Here is a 20,000-nt window from a genome sequence, read left to right as displayed (position 1 = left end):
CTTAGCACTGCTGAGAGGTATGTTAGACGGTATGTCAGACAGTATCTTGGACAGAAAATGAATTGGGAAGGCGGTACATTGGACATGACTTTCTTTCTTTACTAAACAGCTATTTCGTTGACACAAACGTATTCTAACTTATTTAAATGTCCTGAATGAATTAAATAAATATTGTAGTAGTTTAAGACACATTTCTTGGAGGAAGAAAAAGCAACGTTGCTAGCGAACTACTTTCTCGACGGCGGAGGCACTTCACATGGGCGCAATGCGCTTGTGGGTGCAGCTAAAAGATTGTTCTTAGGTTGCATCTGACTATAGTAGATGTTCCGGCAAAAATCAGGTTATACGCCGACGATTGTATAATTTACTCGGAAATAGCTAGTACTTCCGATCAGCTTTCGTTAAATAGAGCTTTTAAAAAAATCACGGAATGGTGTACGCAGTGGCAAATGACTGTTAACTTTGAAAAAACTGTCTTTATGAGAATTACTCACAAAAGAAATCCTTTGAAATTTGTTTACAATACTAATAATATTCTTCTATCAGAAGTAGCACAATATACTAAATACCTTGGACTATGGATCACTCATAATCTTACTTGGACAAAACAGATTGATTACGTAGCATGAAATGCTCTTTGAAAGTTATTCTTTCTTAGAAGGATGCTAAGACTTTCTACCCCTTCCTTGTGTCTTCTAACATATAAAGCCATAGTCTTGCCAACATTAGATTATGCGGCTATCATTTGGGATCCCTTCACCAAACTATACATTAACAAGCTCGATCGTGTGCAGAAAAAGGCAGCTCGCTACATTTACAATAGCTTTGGACGTACCTCTATAACCGAACTTTTAACCAGAGCTAACCTAAAGTCGTTATCTCTCAGAAATCAGCATTCTCGACTAAAATTTTTGTATCAATTAATAAATGGACATTATAGGATAGATCTGTCTCACTTAATAAACTTCTCATGAGGCTAGGCTACGCGACAGAGGCATGCGCTAACAATAACTCCTTTTCGATTGCATAATAATTGCTTCAAGTGCTCTTTTTTTCCGCGAACGGTAACTGACTGGAATAGCCTTTCTGAGAGTGTCGTTATGCAGCCATCATTGTCTTTATTTGAATCCCTTCTAAATTAGTTTTGTCCCTCTTAAAAATATTTGTTCTTTTGTTTCTGCGACTTGTTTGCTATTTTGTATGCCTGCATGTCTTGCGAATCAAGTGTATACCCACCTGCTAAAATCCCTTTCAGGGATTGCAGTATCAATAAATAAAATAAATAAAAAGGATAGGCGAGGAGGAGTGAGGTAGGCGTGGAGGAGCTCAGCCACCTGTGTGCACTGAGGGAGGGAACCTTGAGGGTGGCTCAGGAAGATTGCCAGGTTTATCAGCCCGATCTGGGAATTCTATGGTACCCGTTAAACAATCTCATGAAAAGCACCATGAATGTAGGCGGCTGGCGTCTGGAAACTCGCAGTATCTCTGAACGTTTACAATGCTGAAACATTTCATGTATCCAACACAATTACCTAGCAATTTTTCTTTTTTTTTTCACCAGGCAGGAAGCAACGACGCGGCAAACAAGCTATCGCATCAGCCACGAAGGCGCCGCTGTCGGCCCCTTTGATCCATGTGTGCTTCTTCTCGGAAAAACTTAGCAAAAATACTTAGTATTGTGTGTTTTAAATGGCCCAACCGCACGCCCAGGTTTTCTCCGTCGACTTACTTCGCACAGAAATCCGTATATGCGCCTCGGAGATAGCGGGCTGCAAGATTGCCTCTAACGGACTTTGAGCCAGTGGCTTTCACTTCTTGAGCATCCGAGCAGAGTCGTACACCCATGCAACGACCAATTTCTTTCTTATTGTCCTAGTTGCAATAGCTAGTTTTTGATGCAGTGAACCGGTGGCGTGGCCATCGTCTTACATCAGATGTTCCTTGGCTTGCGTCCCTTCTCTGCAGTGCTGGGAAGAAGGAATTCCTCTGTGCAAGGAGCTGGCAGAACTGTACGAGAAGAGACTGTTCAACTACGAGAAGCTGAGCTCTATCCTCGTGAGTTGATCCATTTTGTTGGCTGACTTGGTCCTAAAGAAGAGCTTGGCATATCCCTTAGAACAGAGTTCTGATGCACAGAGGTTGCTCAAAGTCACCTAGGTCCTTTAGCTGGCATTCAAGGCCTAATTGAACTGTATTTCATGGGGAAGCTTTCACACAAGCTGTTTGCCGTGAAAGAAGATTATGCTGTGCTTGGAGTGATGGGGCAATGCATACTCAGTTTCACATAAAGTACCTACATATTGGTAGCAAGCCTCGAAGAAGGCTCTTTGGCAGGTTCTCTCTTTTGCACCATGAAGACGCATGGGCACTCCATCCTTTGACTGCACTTGGGGAGAGGGCTGGATTTTTTCCGCCGAATTCAGAAACCTCACTCAAACTACACTCAAACTTAAGGGCCCCTCCACTTCCTCGAGGAAGGTGCGAGGGCCGGCGCTGGCCAATCGCGACGGCGGATCCGTCCTCGCGATTGGCCAGCGCCGGCCCTCGCGCCTTCCTCGAGGAAGTGGAGGGGCCCTTCAGTTTGAGTGTGGTTTGAGTGAGGTTTCTGAATTTGGCGGTTAGTCTCACGTCAAAAAGGTTCCTAGGCCGCGGCAGTCAACCCTCAGTCTTTTGCTAGGGGGGGACAAATGCTCTTCATTGGCTTGACAGGCGAAACAATTTGTTTAAGCTTTGACTCTAGTACTCGCATAAGCTGAAATTAAGCATTATGACCCTTTTCCTCTCAGACTTGTTGAACTTTCGGACAAAGTAAGCATTGCCAGACAAGCCTTTAAAGTCTTTGGCGGTTGAAGTGCCAGTGTGGGCAGTTCTCATTTGAACCAGTTCGCATTTCTACCTTCTCGTTTTTACCTTCTCATTTCAACCCAGCACAAAACAACTTTCGCGTTTCTCCCTTTCTCATTTAAACCGTTCTCAAAACAAACTTTCGGGTTTGGACCCTTCTCAAAACGACTTTTCTCATTTTAACCTTTCTCATTTCAAATTTTCTCAAAACATACTTTCTGGTTTTGACCATTGTTAGAAAGACTTTTCTCACTTTAACCTCTCTCATTTCGAACCCAAATTAATCCAACATCATGATCTCGCAATCTTTCTGCGGTATGTATGGCAAATTCGGGTAACTAATTGCCTTTGAGCCCTTGCCGGTAACACCGGCGACCAAAAACGCGCCAGCGGCGCATCACGTGACCCTCTCCACCCGAATTCAAAGCACAATGAACTGGCGTTTTTATTTGACTGGGTCGCGAGTGAGCTCTGTTAACTTCTTTTTCGATGATTCTATGGTACCATGAGCACGCTGCATACGCCAACAACATAAATTACGACTCTTTGAGATGTGTGTAAACAGAAGCGGCTACACAAAACTTTTCAAGATATTGGCATTACCACAGTCCGTACAGCTGACAGAATGTTAAAATATAAAGTCAATGAAAGGGCAGATGTATAAATCAGTGTGGTGCTGCCCGCACGCGTCAAATTTCAATAAACTTCGTTTGGATTTTTGATTAACTGTTGCCACGGAGGCTTGCCAGCGTCGCTTTCCATATCCTGTTTACTGTTAGTAGAGAGTTTTAGTAGATCGTTCCCATGACTCCGATAACGGTACCCGATACTCCACCACCGCCTCCCTTGCGCATGCATAGAATCGTTATCGGGGCTGTCGGGGGCATTGGAACGATCTACTAAAACTCTCTAGTACCTTTTTTGGAATCCTCAGTCTTCTCATTGCACCCACCCTCCTTGAAATTGTAATGCGTGTTCAAGTTTCAAACTGCATCACTATGCATACTTTTTTTTTCAGCGGTGTATTAACTTGTTATTACAGAGTTGTAAAATAAAGTGATGTATGATGCAGCCCGTGTCTCGGAGCAAACATACCTTGCTCAGGCTGGATAAATTCTTCAAAAAATGTTGACTTTCTTTGAAACATAAATTATATTTCTCTTCGTTGTTTTCGCTATCTTGCCTCAGAGCACAAAAGGGTGCCTGTCTCGATGGCTTCGTTTGCCACTCGAACCCGCTATTTGCCGCCTCAGCGAGCATTGTTTCGTTTGGTTCCCTATCTCGGTTCGGATGTGACGATACTGGATACAGACTGGCAGACAAGCTGCCCGACCTCTTGGAGCTCGGGAAAACTTCTGCTGGTAAATTGCCGGTACACGCCTGAGAAGCGCAACCCGAAAAGCTTGCACCCGCCAGCCTTTGACCACTCGAACGCCCTTGCCGAAGATATGGGAAAATTTTTTTTCAGGGAAAATGAACACCACAATTGGCCATTACAAGCAATAACACACGACTAGCACAATGACCCATCCGCTCCACACTACTACATCTTACGACATACAGCGACAGAAGAGAAATGAAGTACCGAATCTGCGCTAGCACTTTTGAAACCACGTCACCATGTGATCACGTAGCAACGTCAACAGACTCGGGGTGGCATGCAGGAATAAGGAAAATTGTTTCATGTGCTATGCAAGAGATGGTGCCGCTTCGTTTCATCTTCAACCTTCATTCTAAACTGTTTTTCCCTTTCTCTATACAGTATAGCCCACTTACAACGTAACCGCTTATAGTGCAGGACCGGGTACAACGCGGTTTTTTTAAACCACCGGTTTGCCTCCCATAGAACTCAATGTAATTACATACCGCTTAAAATGCAGGCGCGCGAAGGGAAATACCGGTTATAGTGCGGTTTCTGGCACAGCCCGCCGACTGCGCCAATGACTGGAGCAGCAAGCACGCTTCCCTGTGCGACACTAGATAACGGCGCTGGCAGCGCGAGGTGTTGCTCGAAGAAGCGGGCAGAAGCGAAGAGAGGCTTCAGTTGCCATAGCGACGGAGGGACGCACGCACGTGTCGTTCACGTGCGTGCGTCCCTCCGCTGTGTTGGAAACAAACAACCGCAACGACAGACCAATCGCAGGTCGAGGAGAAGTGTTCGTGCGCGTTGCGTGCCGGTCGCGGGCCGGCTGCTTCTATCCGCAAACATGGCGTCGGTTGTGATCGTCGTCGCAGACGGCGTTCATCTCATCGTTTCGCGTAAAAGCGCTATCCTTGACTGTGAATTTTCGTTGTGTGTCGCTGTGATAACCCAGCACGTACTAGAAAAGAAGATCCACCTACTCGTGCAGCGATGTCGTGGCGGCGCTCTCAAGACGGCAGAAACGCCCGTGTCGTCGTGTTTGTTTACTTCGACTACAGTGGTGATTTCTAAGCATTTGTGTCCTCGAACATCGCCATGATTTCTTATTTGGCGCATTTCATGCATGTGCTCAAGTTCAAGGTATTACTGCCGCGTATCGTAGGAAGGATGCGAATTTTCACGCGTTTTTATCTCCAGAGAAAAGTGATTAAAGTTAGCAATCCTGAACGCTCGCAACATCCGTCTGGAACCCGCGACGCCCTTAAAAGGCTGCGCCAGGCAAAAGCTGCTCATTTCTTTCAAAATGTGTGACACACTTGAGACAGAACTGTACTAGTCTGGTGAAATAAAGACTTTCCTCAAACTAAGCTTTATTTTTCATCTAGCATAAAATAAATTCTTTCACAAAGGTAAGTTGTCTCATGGCATGTATTTTGACCTGAAAAATTGATGTTTTGGTTATAGCGCTGTACCGCTTATAGTGCGGATTTTCGCGACTCCCGCGACATACGTTATATGCGGTCTACACTGTACCTCACTATGGTGTTCAAATGACAACGAATTCAAATGAGAAAGGGTCGAAACGCAAAAGGTTAAAACTCGAAGGGCGTTTTGCGAATGGGTTCAGACGAGAAGGGTTCAAATAAGAATGGGTTGTTTCGAGATACACCCGCCAGTGTATTACGGGTCGGGACTCGACGGCTCATAGAAAGGAAGCTTGCACTAAACTCTCACACTACGAGCCTTCAGCCCGTCACTGCATGGGATCTATGGACGTGGCCAAGCATGTGGCCCAGGAAGTGGTTAAGCTGCAATCTACGCTGGAGTTGTGAGCATGCTAAATGTCAGGTTCGCTGCTTTAGGGCGAATCATTTCTTTTCACTCAACTTTTGGGCGGGCCTTGTCATCTGCCAGATTTAGGTTTGATTGCTTTGTTCGGTTTATTTTCCGCTGTATAATAGATGCGTAAATGTTTCAACATATAAAGAGTCTGACCTATATTGAGGTCGCATACTTTCCAGTTTTAACCGAGAAACACCGACAAACAAAAATGAAAAAATCAGTTAATATCGAAAAATACCTTTTTATTAGGTATTTTTATACAAGGAGCAGTTTTTCCCACCGAAAAAGTCCTACGTAGATGTTCATCAGGCTTGTTCTTTCTTCTTTTTTTTACGGTTGTCACGCTGGGTTGATTGTCAGCATCTCTCGAAGTCTCTTTGTAATCAAGATGTATTTTTTCTGCCTGTGCTGGGGGGGGGGGGGACTTGGACCTTCAGTTTATATCCCCAAAAGTTTGGCCTCATTGTGCCCTTTTGTAGATTGCCCCGTTGAAGCCCTTCATTGTGGACTCAAGTTGACTGGTTTAAAGAGTCTTTCATATTAAGTGGGTCCGTGTTCATAAAAAGAAGTATAGCTTGGTTTGGAGTTCTTTGTGTGGGTTTTATATACAAGGTTGTGGTTCTTCTCTTGGGAATCGGGCACCTTGTTTGTCTCTCATTACCTTGAGGTTAGAGCAGTCTTAATGTTCTATTCAACGGGACAATTCACCGAAATGCACCGGTATTTCGGAAATAAATAAATACACCGAAAAACATCCGCCGATTTTTGACACAATACGGGAAAGTCTGCCTATCTTCTACTGACATAATGGTTGTTGTCTTGTGGTCAACCGGGAACAAGTATGTCACGTACCAGCTTGTCATCTTTTCTGCCAGCATTGACCCCTGAAATGTTCTGCCCCAGAAAATGCAGGCCCAGTTCCTGGACAACATCCTGACCCAGCTGAGGCCCGAACCGGAGTACTTCCGAGTGGGCTTCTACGGACTCGGCTTTCCCGTCTTCCTCCGTGTAAGTCCGTTCGACCTGCCACCGGATGCCACGCAGGCACCCGCACCAATTGGGAGAACAAGGGGGCCCTTGTTTGAGTCGACACCCTGGTTACGGGAGTCTGCCTCGTGGTTGGACCGCAGGAGGTCTCGGTATTTGAACCAAAAGTATAGTTAATTTTTTATCTAGATGTTTCTAGCAAAAAAGTAAACAACATTTATAATACTGGGCTGTTTGTGCGGTACATTCTCTATTAAATGCCTCACCTAACGAGAGGTTAATAAACGGGCTAGCTGATTAATGTTACAGATGATTCTAACCTTGAGACGTGTGTGCTGGTCCCTCGTGCACTTGCCGTCCATTGTCTTCAGTTAGAATCGTCTCTATCATTTAAAACATTGAAATCATTTATGGAAATGCAACATTGATCGCAAAATCGTGCAAATGATAAGGAAACTAATTTTTTTGCCCCTTGCTTTTCTTTTGGGCAGAACAAGGTGTTTGTCTACCGGGGCCTCGAGTATGAGAAAGTGGTGGCCTTCACTCAGCGCATGCAGAGCCAGTTTCCCCAGGCACAGCTGCTGACCAAGAACGCCCCGCCCGACATCGGCATCCTCGGCTCGGACGAGCAGCGTAAGTTGGGGGGGCGACACGCCCCAGAAGCCCCAGGGATGGCTCTAGCGGGCCATCATCTCACACACTGAGACGCGCAAGTTCCAGGACTATGGAAACGTGTGCCTATAGCAGACTGGAGCTGATTGTTTCGTTATACATTTGGACATAATCCGTGCGTGCAGAGAGATGATTTTGTCCAAGTAGGTTCTGCAATTGCTGCGATACATCGAGAAATCGTGAGCGAGGCAAGCAGTGCTCGACAACATTTTATTCAAAATTACTTTTATAGAGCGGTACGTTAACACACCGTAGTTGAGCTTGTATTACGGTACGTTAACACCAAGTTTTGCATTCATTTAGTCAAAAGTCAATGGAAGCAAGCTTTAATCTGTTGAGGGTTGTTGTAGTTACACAAACAAATGCAAAACTTACTTCTATTAAGGTTATGATGTGCCACTCCATAAATAATAGACGTCTGCAAATATTGAAATTTTTCAAAGAGAATTGAGTCGAATAAGGAACGTTACGAATCAAATCAAATAGAATATTTTCAAATACAAATAGTAGTTTCGGATAAGAACATTTTTGAGAACAAATATTTTATATTTGATGTGAATTAAGGGGAGACACTGCTCCTTGAGGCAAAATATATACTAAGAATAGTGTTCTAAAACGTTTAAAAAGCATCCTAGGGCTTTTCTTTATGCCTAACTGTAGTGCACATACCTTTTAGTTCACTGATACATATATGTTTATTTCCTTAATTCGGTATTTTAATTTGTCTTAATCCTTCCCGTAAGCTTTGCACATTAAATTTTCAATACTAACAAAACTAATTAGGTGACATGAGAACCAAGTACATATTTGTAGTCAGATTGTAATGGCAGATAAGCTACGTAAATTTAATTTCAATTGAATCACAAGTTATGCGGAGGACAAGTTCATCTGCTTCTTGCGCAGGGGGTAGTGGTGACGTCAGAACGCCGAGCCCCAATTGTATCTGAGCGTCGTCTGCTCCTTTGCAACGTCGTCTGCTCGCAACGTCGTCTGTGCCTGTCTTACCTTTCCTGCGACTTTCGGAAGTGCGGGTCTTTACGAGCGAGCTTGACTTCGCCTTTCAGAGAGGGCAGACGAAATAACTCGAGCGGTAGGTTGTTTTTGTCTAACAACTAGCAGACGCGCATCAAGGAGAGAAGTCAAAGGAGTCACTGGCGAGGTGTCCCGAGGCGCCGAGGTTTGTTTGCTAAGAACCGAGAGTGAGGGTGGTTAGTGTCTGCAAGTTCCCTCCCAAATACTTTTTCCCTCCTCTCGTGTGCGGACGAGACTCCTCATTCTTTAGCGGCGTCGACGAGTTGGCGCAGTTAACATCGTCTGCTTTACATCTGCTAGTCAAAGCGATGACTGCTTTACCTTTCCTGTGTTAGTGTTACGTGTGGGTATGCCGAATTAGCAGTTATGGCGGAGGTGCGCATCTAGCCACCGTGCACGGTGGAACCCCCCCGTTTCAAAAGATCAATTACCGCATTTTTTAGGGGCGAAGCCTCTTAGGGTCTAGCCTTGTCCATCCGGCATCCGTGCTCACATTGATCTTGCTGGTGCTCATGCTCGTGAGCTCACGTGCTCGTGTAGGGGGAAAAAAAAAAAATTATGAGAAAAAAAAAATGTTCGCGCAGTCGACGGGATTTAAAACTGTGCGGGGAGATCCCAATGGATTTCTAGTCCATCGCCTTAACCACTCGGCCACGACTGCGGGACGAGTAGGGGGCTCTGGGATGTGGTAGTAACTCAAGAGCTGGGGTTTCCGTCATGGATGAAACGTTGCATGTAGCCGCTCAACGTCTATACAGGAGAGGGCGCTGCGGTCAAATGCGTATATAATCGCGTTAAACTTTGCATGCATTGGCTCAACGTTTATAGACGAGAAGGCGCTGCGGTCAACTGCGTATAGAACCATGTTCCATACCCCACATTCACTTTCTGACGTGGATGAAAACGAACCTAAGGCTCGGCATGGTGTGGCTCAGCGTCTACGCAGACAAGCACCACCAGGGCTTTGCCCCAGTCAACATCATTCAGCACGTGGAGATGCGGTCAGTTTTGGCCTCTAACTCACTCTGTGTGTGTAGCACTTCTCCGTACTGAGATATGGTGCACTGCGAAGGACGGCACATGGAGTCATTGCAGCCTCTGCCACCAAACTTTTAACCGTCCCAGAAATTTTAAAATGGTGAACCGTTTTAGTATATAGTAAAGGATTCATAGCCAGATGAAAGGGGGGATACAATGAAGTATGAAAGCCCAGAGAAACAGCTGGCTTAATTCCCCCTCCCGGGGCAGGACTAAGCCGCAGATGAGAGGCCGGAGTGGTCCGGCACCTATCCTCCATGTTTCGTACCATGATGGGGAAAGTTGGCCACCTTGCTGGCCTCTCGCACCTCTCCGTGCATCTCCCGTCTCGGGAAGACCCACAAACGATCCCCTCGTTGGAGCCACAGTGAATAAGCATACAGTGGTCCCACTCAAGGCCCCTTCCAGTAATTGGGCGTTAGGCAGCGCCCCTCACCACACATCGCAAACACTTTTTATGTTTCTGATTTCTTGTCACAGAATGCCGTGTAAAAGTAATCGTTATAAAACAAAGGAATTACACCAGTAATGCTAATTTTTAAAAATAGGAGAGACCCCATTTCGGGAAGGAATAAAAGAATGCTTGACCGAAAACCGTTACCCAGGGCTACGACCAATGAGAGGAGCCGAGGCGCCGGGCGACGGGCTGTGGAGATTGCGGAGCACACTCGCGTTTTTGGCATTTAAATTCGAAGCGTTCGAAGCTCATAATAAAGCACATGCTGACAAGCTAGTAAATCGTCTATTCTAAGTTTTGTTATTGCAAATAGCATTGTGTTATATACTATACTTCGCTACTCTGAAAGCCGTTGTTTCCGTGGCAAATATCGCGGAGTAACTCGTCGTTACACAGACTCATATAGTGGTGAATTATAAACGTGTGTATATTAAGTTTTGTGAGGTGCTGATTTCCCTCCTTTCATCAGTGAAGCTAGTGCCGAATCGTCTTTCTATTTGGAATCATGAACAACAAAGTAACTGCAGCTTTGCACATGTAGAGAGAGGCTCGAAACTGATGCAGCCCAAACAAAACTGAAGAAATCACTGAGCATACTCCGGTGTCACAAGTTTCGATTTAGAATTTACTGATCACATTCATTTTAATGTGTTCTCAAGTAGTGCCCTTGAAATAAGGGCACCCAGCTAGCGCAAACATATGTGAACCTTCTGGTAGGTACAAACCTTAGTTCAGATTGTGTTAGAAAAAAAAAAAAAATTCCTCGGCGAATTGCTGCGTTGAAAACGGCACTACGTCTCCTTGTCGATTGGTGTTAGAAAAAAATTAAGTGTTCACATCTGCTAAAAACAAACAACACATGGGGATGTTGCTGCTCAAGCTCTCTCACATGTTCTGTTCATGATATTAGTCCACACAAAACTAAAAGAGAGAATTTTATCATTTAAGAAACCTTGTACGACTCGTCATATGCGCCATTCCCTTGATCAGTAAAAGAGCTCCGAGCGCTCTAAAAAAGCCCGTTCTTTATTTAAGCAACAGAACTTGTGACACGGAGAACGGTCAGATACTTTCAATTCTGTAGAATTTCTTAACTGCTGTTGATAATGCTGTGTGCGTGCAGTTTTGAGTTTTTACTGTATTGTTTACTTGTACAATACATATATTATTTGATGTGCTCTATTTTTCGTGCCTCTTGATGTCCTTGTGACCTGTCAAAATGTGTTGCATTAAGCTGTGTGTTTGATCATTGCGTTTCACACTTGCCCTAAAAGCTGCCATCCACAATATTTCTGCCATGACATGCCAATACTCAAAAAAAAAAAAGTGTTGTCGGCCTTGTTTCATTTTTGTGAATTGACCAGCACCCGTGCAAACTTTTTTGTATGGCCGTATTATGTGCTATGTTTGTGACCCTTTTTGATTGACTTATACCATGGAGAGATCCAATAAACAGTCCCCTAAATGAAAAAAAATGACCACATCTCCACGTGGTGAATGATGTCGATTGGGGCGAAGCTCTGGTGGTGCTAATGATACTGATTTTGTTCAAGTGCTGATGGTGCTGATTTTTTTTCTATGTCAGAAAGAAAATGTGTGGTATGGAACATGGTTATATACACAGTTGAGAATTTGACTGCAGCGCCCTCTTTTGTATAGACGTTGAGCGGGTACATGCAATGTTTCATCCATGACAGAAACCCCAGCTCTTGAGTTACTACCATATCTCAGAGCCCCCTACTCGTCCCGCAGTTATGGCCGAGTGGTTAAGGCGATGGACTAGAAATCCATTGGGGTCTCCCCGCACAGGTTCGAATCCTGTCGACTGCGCAAACATTTATTTTTTTATTTATTTATTTTTTTTTTTTTTTTGCCTTACACGAGCACATGAGCTCACGAGCACAAGTACCAGCAAGATCGTTGTGAGCACGGACCCCGGACAGACAAGGCTAAACCCTAAGAAGCTTTGCCCCTAAAAGTCGAATTAACCGTGGTCGAACTAACGAAAGTTTACAGTAGAAGCAAACTCAAGTGCAGTGCATCCGCATGCTCCGCATTGCGTATGTGCGTTGTTGCCATGCTTAAGACCGCAATTTTGTGCTCTGCGCGTGCTCAGTGTGGAACACGCAACGCTAACGCAAACACGCAGTGCTTGCGTTTGCTTGTACATGGAATACTAAAACTCTCTACTGTTTGAAGCGTTTTCCAACGCCAACAGAACATACTGCAGTGAAAGGACATACAAACGGATAAGCACTTCTTCGAACTGGAAAGGCTGAGATTAGCAAAACGATCACGCACAAAAATAAAAGAAAATTAATCTTCTTAAAAGTTTTGCGATTAAAAAAAATCTTTCTTTTTGTATCGGGGGTTTTTGGGTGAGAGGGATTGGCGGCGAATTCGGAAGATTTGTCAATTGTCAGAAGTCGTGACTTTGATAGGCTAGCACCATGTGCTCTACCCACTGTTAATGTCATTCTATGTGGATTTCTCAGACTAGCTAAACTTTTTTTCATTTTTTTTAATACTATTTCTATTTTATAACCTGTTAATTAAACATCCTGCAGTTGGCAACAGTGATGATGATTTGCCAACTTTTGATTGCCATAGTTGTTTGCATGTTTTGAATTAGACCATAAGCAACAAATGATATTAAAGCTTGAAAAACTACATTAAAATCACTTACCCTAATTGTATTATTAATGATGAAAATGGCGGCAATGTAGGCCCTTAACAAACTCTACCATCACAAAAATATGCTGTTTAACCATAATTGTCTTTACAGAAAGGTCTTATTTTGTCTTCTTTTTAGAATATGAAAACCTCTGACATCAAGATGGACGTAAACTCTGGATGTCAGACAAAGTCCCGCATTGCCTTAGAAAGTCATACACTTCTGCCGTCTGCCTCGGATTTCATTTAATGCTTTTTGTAGTGAGAACAGCGTTTCTTAACTTATAGGTTTTGGGAACATTTTCCAAACTCATCACCCGTGGCGATATTTTGTGAAATTTGGATCGATTTTGTTATTCTTGTGCTGGGAATAGTGTTAAAGGAGCTGCGCAACAATCTCGGTGCTTTGCTTAAATAATTTGGGAGTTGGTGTCTCCACCTTTCTGAAGTAAAGGACAAAAAACTGCTTTTGCCTGCATGCCCCAGTTTTTATTTTAAACATGGACAAACATCCAGGGTTTTGCCACCTCTCAGCTCGTACGTCGTCTTCCGAGTCACGTGCACTGTGACGTCTACGGGGCTGACACGGGGTTCCGGTGAAGCTCTCTCTCTAGAGCCATCAGTGAGCAGCGAGAACTGATCCGCTCGCGACCGCGTGACCACGTGCTGGCACAGCGCAAACAGTATGGGGAAGAAGGAGAGTCTCATCCGGGTCCGGCCCTTGTCCCCCTCCGGCTTCTGGCGGCTGTTCGCAGTAGAAGATAGAGCTGACGGTTTTGTGAACCTAGGATAGATGGCGCCACTAAAACTCCGTATAATAAAAGGTTTGTCGATGATACCAGGTTTTTGACGTATTTGTATTTTTATATTTATGTTGGAACGACAAGATTTATGAAAAGTTACCCTTTATCGAGCAGATATTTGCACAACTTCCTATCTGTTTACAAGTCCCCCGTTGACGTCGTGCTGCGTGGTGCTCATGGCCGCCGCTCGCGGCTGCAGGTTGGCGAATATTCCAACTTTTGCCTCGCGATTACGCGGCGTTTCGAAGGAAGGAGATGTGTTTTCTGTCTTTTGTGACAAGATAAATAATGTCAAAAGCAGAAGATGCCAATCCTTTCAACATTAAAATCGTTGCACTGCTCCTTTAAAGCAATTAACAGGGGTGGAACGGCTGCGCCATTTGCGCCATTTTGCGCCATACGCATTTGTCTGCGCCATCCTGCGCCATGTTGCGGAAATTGCGCCACAACCAATACCTGGCGCCATTATGCACCAAATCGCAAAACGTGCGCCAAAAAAATAATTAGTATTTTGTTTTGGTTTCGGTTTCTATCGACTCGATTGGCAACAGTGAGCGCGTTTAGCTGGGTCGACCTTGCAATAATTTTATCTCTTTATTCTCCCTGTGTACCCCGAATCTTGAAGCGCGCGAAAGAAATCGGAGGTCTGATTTCAAGCACTACATCACCTGCTACTACTCTTCAACCATAAGCGGCTAAGCAAGTCGGCCGAAGTGAGGTCGAGCCGTTAAGCGTCAGATTGCCTCGGGCTCTGCGGCCCGGGATCCGGACGTCAGCCAGTTAAAAACAAATGGGCAAAAGATTCCTTTTAGTACTTCATTGTTAGAAGCTGGAACCGCATTCCCGCAAGAAAAATCGTGATTTGATAACTTCTGAAACGCGGCCCAATCCGAAACCTTGCCGGCCAGCAGCTCTCACGCAAGCGGTAGATCTGCTCGGCGTACTTTAACCTTGTTCCTTATTGCTTCGAATACGATAACTCCGTTAATCGTAGTCTGCTGCTTCGATATTGAGTTGCCCAATAGGATAAACTCAAAATTTGTTTACCTGTTCCTTCGCGCACCTGCACGCCCGTTGCTTAAGCACGTCACGTGGTTCACACGTATAATTACTATGTCGAGCACGTGTGGGTTTTGCGATAAGCAATGCTGCTTTGCATTCTGAGCTGCTGAAAGCCAGTCAGAAGATATCAAGGGCGCTATCTTCAGAAACATGTGGTTATTCCCTGTTGGTTCTCATTAAGGCTCACACAGTTTCAAGTTTTCGCATCCTTCACAATGTCATCCGATCTAACGAGGTCCCTAACCGTGCACTCGTGTTCATATGTGCTGCTAAGCACAATTGAAATTGCTCCCGTGCTTGACTAAAACTCCAGCTGAAATGCAATGAAAACTAATCTGAGCTGCTCCTAACCTGCTCCGAAATGTAGTTTTAGCTGCTCCCAACCTGCTCCAAAACAGCTGTTTCAGCTGCTCCCGTGGCTGCTCCAAAGTACATTTCGTGAGTTCCACGCCTGAATTAATCATCTAAATGGCCCAAAACCCATTAAAGGGATAATTCAACAATATTTGAAATATATCCCTCGTGTTCAAAAATAAGTTGAATATGATCCACAATATCCGTAAATGACAATCGCACGTTTGTATTTTGAGCCTGCTGGCTGTATTTTTCGTTATAAACGGCCCACTCTGGCAATCGCTCGAAGAAAGCCCAGCTGAGACCACGTGACATCCAACGCAATTGTGACGTAGGTCGTCTCAGGACGAGCAAAGCTACGGCGAGGCTGACGTCGAGGGGATGGCCCAGTCGTTCCAGCCACCGAAGCGGCTGCTTTTGTACGAATTTGGAGTGACGGGTTAATCTTCTATAATCTTGTGGGGGGAGAATAGCGACTTCTGCGACACACAAGAGGCATTCTCGGGAAGAGGGGAGTTCCTCCTGCCCCTCTTCTCTCGTCATGGCCGGAGGCGAGACAACCTCCGTCATTAGCTGTCGAGGTTCCTAGACGGGCATTACAAGCGAGGCGTTAGTGACATCCACCAGGTGCTCTTTGCTAATCGTTTAATTCGTTTTAAAAATCCTTTTCGTGACTTTTTTAACAAGATAGTGGTATGTTCGATGTGATGCTGCTCCTTTTAAAGGAATATAGACCAAAAAATGAGCGCCGAAATTTTGTTGTAGTATCCCTTTAAAGGGCCCACAGTTCATTATTTAACATGGTAGTTATCTGAGTGAGAAAAAGGAGCAAGAAAACACAAATGTCAGCTCTGATTTGTTTTCAATAAATGCAATATTAAATGTTAACTCTAAGGTTTATGAAAGACTGTCTTTAATGGGACACTGAACTCTCCAAAATATTCTGAAGTGCCTGAATCGGACGTCCCTAAAGTTTCCGCGAACAACTTCTTTAGCTCATTGTTTACGCTGTGAGAAGCATCTCAAGTGAGATGAGAAACCGAAATTAACACCCATATCGATAAATTAAGTCCCAAATAGAAGTTAGTTTCGGTTTCGTTCCTGAATTAAAATGTGCCTCTTGGCATAGATTTCACGCTAAACACCGTTCTTGTTTTCACGATTAAGAGTTTACCTCCGTGCATAACACCCTAGCTTTCTCGTATAAGTGGGAATAATTTGAGTTGCTCAGTGAAGCCAGCACACTAGGCAGGCTCAGCAACTGGTATACCAGCACGCATCCCCGACCCTCACTGTAACCGCCATCTAGGAAAACGAGGGGTGCCGCCTACCGTAAAAACCCGCATATTAAACAAAACATGATTTGAAGCCCACGATAACAAAAAAAAAGTTATATTGGCATATAATGCAAAACAATTTAAGGACCACGAAAACTTTTCGCTTAAAATGCGACCCAGGAAGTCTTAAGAAAAATGTTTATTTGCTCAATGAAAGAATGGTTAAAGTGCAGGCGAGTTGTTGTAAGTTATACATGATGATTGAAACCTGAGACTGTGGTTTGAAAAACGGAAGCTCGTGAAATAGGAGGAAAAAGAGACAGACAACGTCTCTAACTCAGCTGAACACTCTATTGCCTCTATGCCTCAGGTACACCTCCCCAAACGTGGCCACCACCACAACGGTTGATCACCAAACTACAAACAAGACACCAGAATCACAATACACCAAACTGCAAACAATACATAAAAAAAAATAAAAGAGAAGCGTGCCCTATCGTTTCCATCTTCACCCAGTACACGGTGTCCTATTTCGGTTAGAACCGAATTTCCGCAAATGGATTCGGCGTACTTTTATCGTTTTTTATCGGTTTAAACCGAAAACTCCAAGCCCTAGTTATATACAATAAACAAAACTCTGGTGCTGTTGCTTCTAAGCTGTTTTGTGCCTTATCCTTAGGACTTTCCACAGCTTGTACTCACCGGTAGGACTTGGACTGTTCTCGATGTTCAGTTCTCCTAACAACTCCCTAACGTTGCCGTGCAACACTGGGTGCGCAGACCTTCAGATCTGCAGCGTAAAGCCCCTTCCCGAGCGCCGGCCAGAGTTTGACGGCCGCGAGGTGCCGGACAAGGTGCTCAACTACTACCTGGTGAACGACGTCCGCATGTTCCAGTTCGATCGTCCCATCCACAAGGAGCCCATCGACAAGGACAACGAGTTCAAGGTGCCACTTCTTCCTTAAAAAGTTATCTGTGCCTCTGGCTGCCTAATGTTTGCATGTAGTTTTTAACCAAAGGCTCGGTCTGCATAATCTCAGTAGGATGGAAGTAAGCTAAACGGTGAACTTTTTGGTTTGAGTTGATATTTGTGAATTTATCTCAACAAAAAAGGGGCATTATAACGATGGGGAGGAGTCTAGGGAATGAAGCAGGCATGCTGTGTTGATGGGCTCTCGCTTGAGTAAGGGAGCCTCTTTGATACAAATTATTTGATTGCCATTTTGCCAGTTGGTTCATTCACTTTCACAAAGATGCTTTTGCAATGCACGTCCAGAGCATGAAAACTTTCGGTGCTTCACTTATTTATAAAGTTTCATAATTTTCGGTGACTTTGAGTGTTTGAAAGCTTACTGCAGTGCAGTGTTGCTTATATGACAAATATTCACAACTACAATTTTCATTATAATTGGTCGACTTTGGGGCTTGTTATAATCCATCTGTAGTGCATGGATTCGCTGCCTTGTTCATTGACTATGTGCACTGCCTTTTCTGCCGTCTAGATCTATTTATACCTAGGGTCTGGCAGTCGTTCAAAGGCGCCGACAGTGTAAGAATCATTGGCAGAGATACTGGCGACAGAAATCTCACCTCTTGTCTGTCATTTTGTGTTACGGACACTGAAGGAAGCATTTCTGTCTCGGTAGAGCGACATGAACCGCTTTTGCCCTACTTTATGTTGTCACATGAGGGCAACACAGAAGGGAGGAGAGGTTGCCGGCCACACTACTCCGACATAAACCGTTCTGGTGCCTTCGAGTCTTTGGAAAGTTCCCAGAGGTTCCAGACTCTTGTAAAGTTTTCAGTAGTTCCAAAGAGCAGATGCTTTGTCAAATTCCCATAGTTTCAGAGAGCAGAATCTTGTTCCCAGCAGTTTCAAAGAGCAGACCCTTGTAAAGTTACCAGAGGTTCCAGATAATGGACTCTTGTAATGTTCCCAGGGGTTCCAGAGAGCAGACTCTTATAATGTTCCCAGGAGTTCCTGACAGCAGTCTCTTGTAAAGTTTCCAGAGGTTCCAGAGAGAAGACTTTTGTAAAATTCCTAGAGAATCCAGAGAGAAGGCTCTAATAAAGTTCTCGATCAAAGAGCTGATTCTTGTAAAGTTCCCAGATGCATCAAAAGCAGACTTTTGTAAAGTTCCCCAATGTTCCAAAGAGCAGACTCCTGTAAAGATTCCAGAGGTTTCAAAGAGTACACCCTTGTATAATTGCCAGAGGTTCCAAAGAGTGGACTCTTCTAAAGTTCCCAAAGGGTCTTATAGCTGACTTTTGTAAAGTTCCTATCAGTTCCAGAGAGCTGACTCTTGTAAAGTTCCCAGCAGTTCCAGAGAGTGGACTCTTGTGAAGTTCCCAAAGGTTCCAGTAGACATCTGAGTCGTGCGTGGCGCACGATGCAGAGCCTGTGGATCGAGCGCACCACCCTGGAGACGGAGGAGCGCCTTCCCGGGGTGCTCCCCTGGCAGGCGGTGGTGCACCAACGCCTCCAGGAGGTGCCTCCGCTGGTGCACGCCTGCGAGAGCGTCGAGGCCATGAACCAGGAGCTGCGCCGCCTGGTGGCGCTCTTCTCGAGGGAGCCCTCGCGGGGCATCGCGCCCCTCAGCATGCGCCTGGCCGGGGTCATAGAGGCGGCCGTCAATGGTGGCATCGCCAAGTACCAGGAGGCCTTCTTCGGGCCCCGCTTTGCCCTCGACCACCCCGAACAGGCACCGCACATCACCAGGCTCAAGGCCCTCATCCTGGACAAGGTGCGGGCCGGCTTTCCTTGGGGCTTCGCAAGGACCTTCCCACCCAGCTTGCTTTCTCTTTGTGTTTGTTTGGGAAACGGGGCAATCGGGAAACTGTCGGGTAATTTGGCCAAGACGTAGCCACAGCCGTACAAATTTTATGGTTTTTAAGCACTCTTACCTCCGTTTTTGAGATGCGGAGTGGCAGCTATGGGTTCGGTGAGTATTTAAGGCTGGTTCAGACATTTTTGTTTGAGTGGGACCAACTGCACTATGACCGCCATTGACTGTTTACGACGAAATGCTTCTCAGGGCAACTGAGGGCTGCACAACCCATTAACGTGGAATGCAACGAGTTGTACTTCATTCGGTCGTACCAGTCTCTCGACACAAGGGCACCAAACAGAAAAAAATATACACAGGCTTGTGTATATTTTTTCTGTTTATTCTGCTGACAAATGCCAGGGAGCTCAGGTTGTATCCTCCACAAACCACAGTGCATGTGTCATTCGTGCAAGGTGTTCCAATCTTTTAAATGCATTAACTGTCCCATGGAGCACAGCCAGCATTGTCTGTAACCACAAAAAACGAGAGCTAGTCCCATTGGCTGAGTGTAACGGCTCCTAAATGCCCTTTGGCTGAACGAAACGTCGCCCAAATGCAAGTCATCGAGCATTCAGAAATAAAACAAAAAGAAAAGCGCAGCAAAGCAGATGCTTCCTCACAGAAGCCGACAGGGATGCTCAAGGTTAAGGCGGACACGCCTCGGAAATAAAACACAAAAAAAGCAGAGCAACACAGATGCGTCGTCACGGAAGGCGTGGAGCCGGCGGAGTTTGCCATGCCTGCGCAGTGGGGGAGCGTGATGTCACT

The 20,000-nt window shown here is 45.1% G+C and overlaps 1 protein-coding gene across 2 annotated transcripts in view; it reads left to right on the top strand.

Moving 5' to 3' along the window:
- LOC8037800 (dedicator of cytokinesis protein 3) overlaps positions 1–20,000 on the top strand; it is a 285,268-nt gene that overhangs the window by 196,941 nt on the left and 68,327 nt on the right. For both annotated transcript variants that reach the window (XM_040208926.2, XM_040208927.1), the window contains 5 exons: positions 1,966–2,055; positions 6,953–7,057; positions 7,528–7,669; positions 17,185–17,351; positions 18,801–19,148. In XM_040208926.2, coding sequence (XP_040064860.1) covers positions 1,966–2,055; positions 6,953–7,057; positions 7,528–7,669; positions 17,185–17,351; positions 18,801–19,148 — 852 coding nt within the window. The remainder of the gene's footprint in view (positions 1–1,965; positions 2,056–6,952; positions 7,058–7,527; positions 7,670–17,184; positions 17,352–18,800; positions 19,149–20,000) is intronic.

The sequence above is a fragment of the Ixodes scapularis genome, unplaced genomic scaffold (assembly GCF_016920785.2).
Source record: "Ixodes scapularis isolate PalLabHiFi unplaced genomic scaffold, ASM1692078v2 PGA_scaffold2__306_contigs__length_199485367, whole genome shotgun sequence".
Classification (NCBI taxonomy): domain Eukaryota; kingdom Metazoa; phylum Arthropoda; class Arachnida; order Ixodida; family Ixodidae; genus Ixodes; species Ixodes scapularis.
The sequence above is the reverse complement of the archived record's forward strand: the minus strand, read 5'-3'. Positions and strand labels throughout refer to the sequence as shown.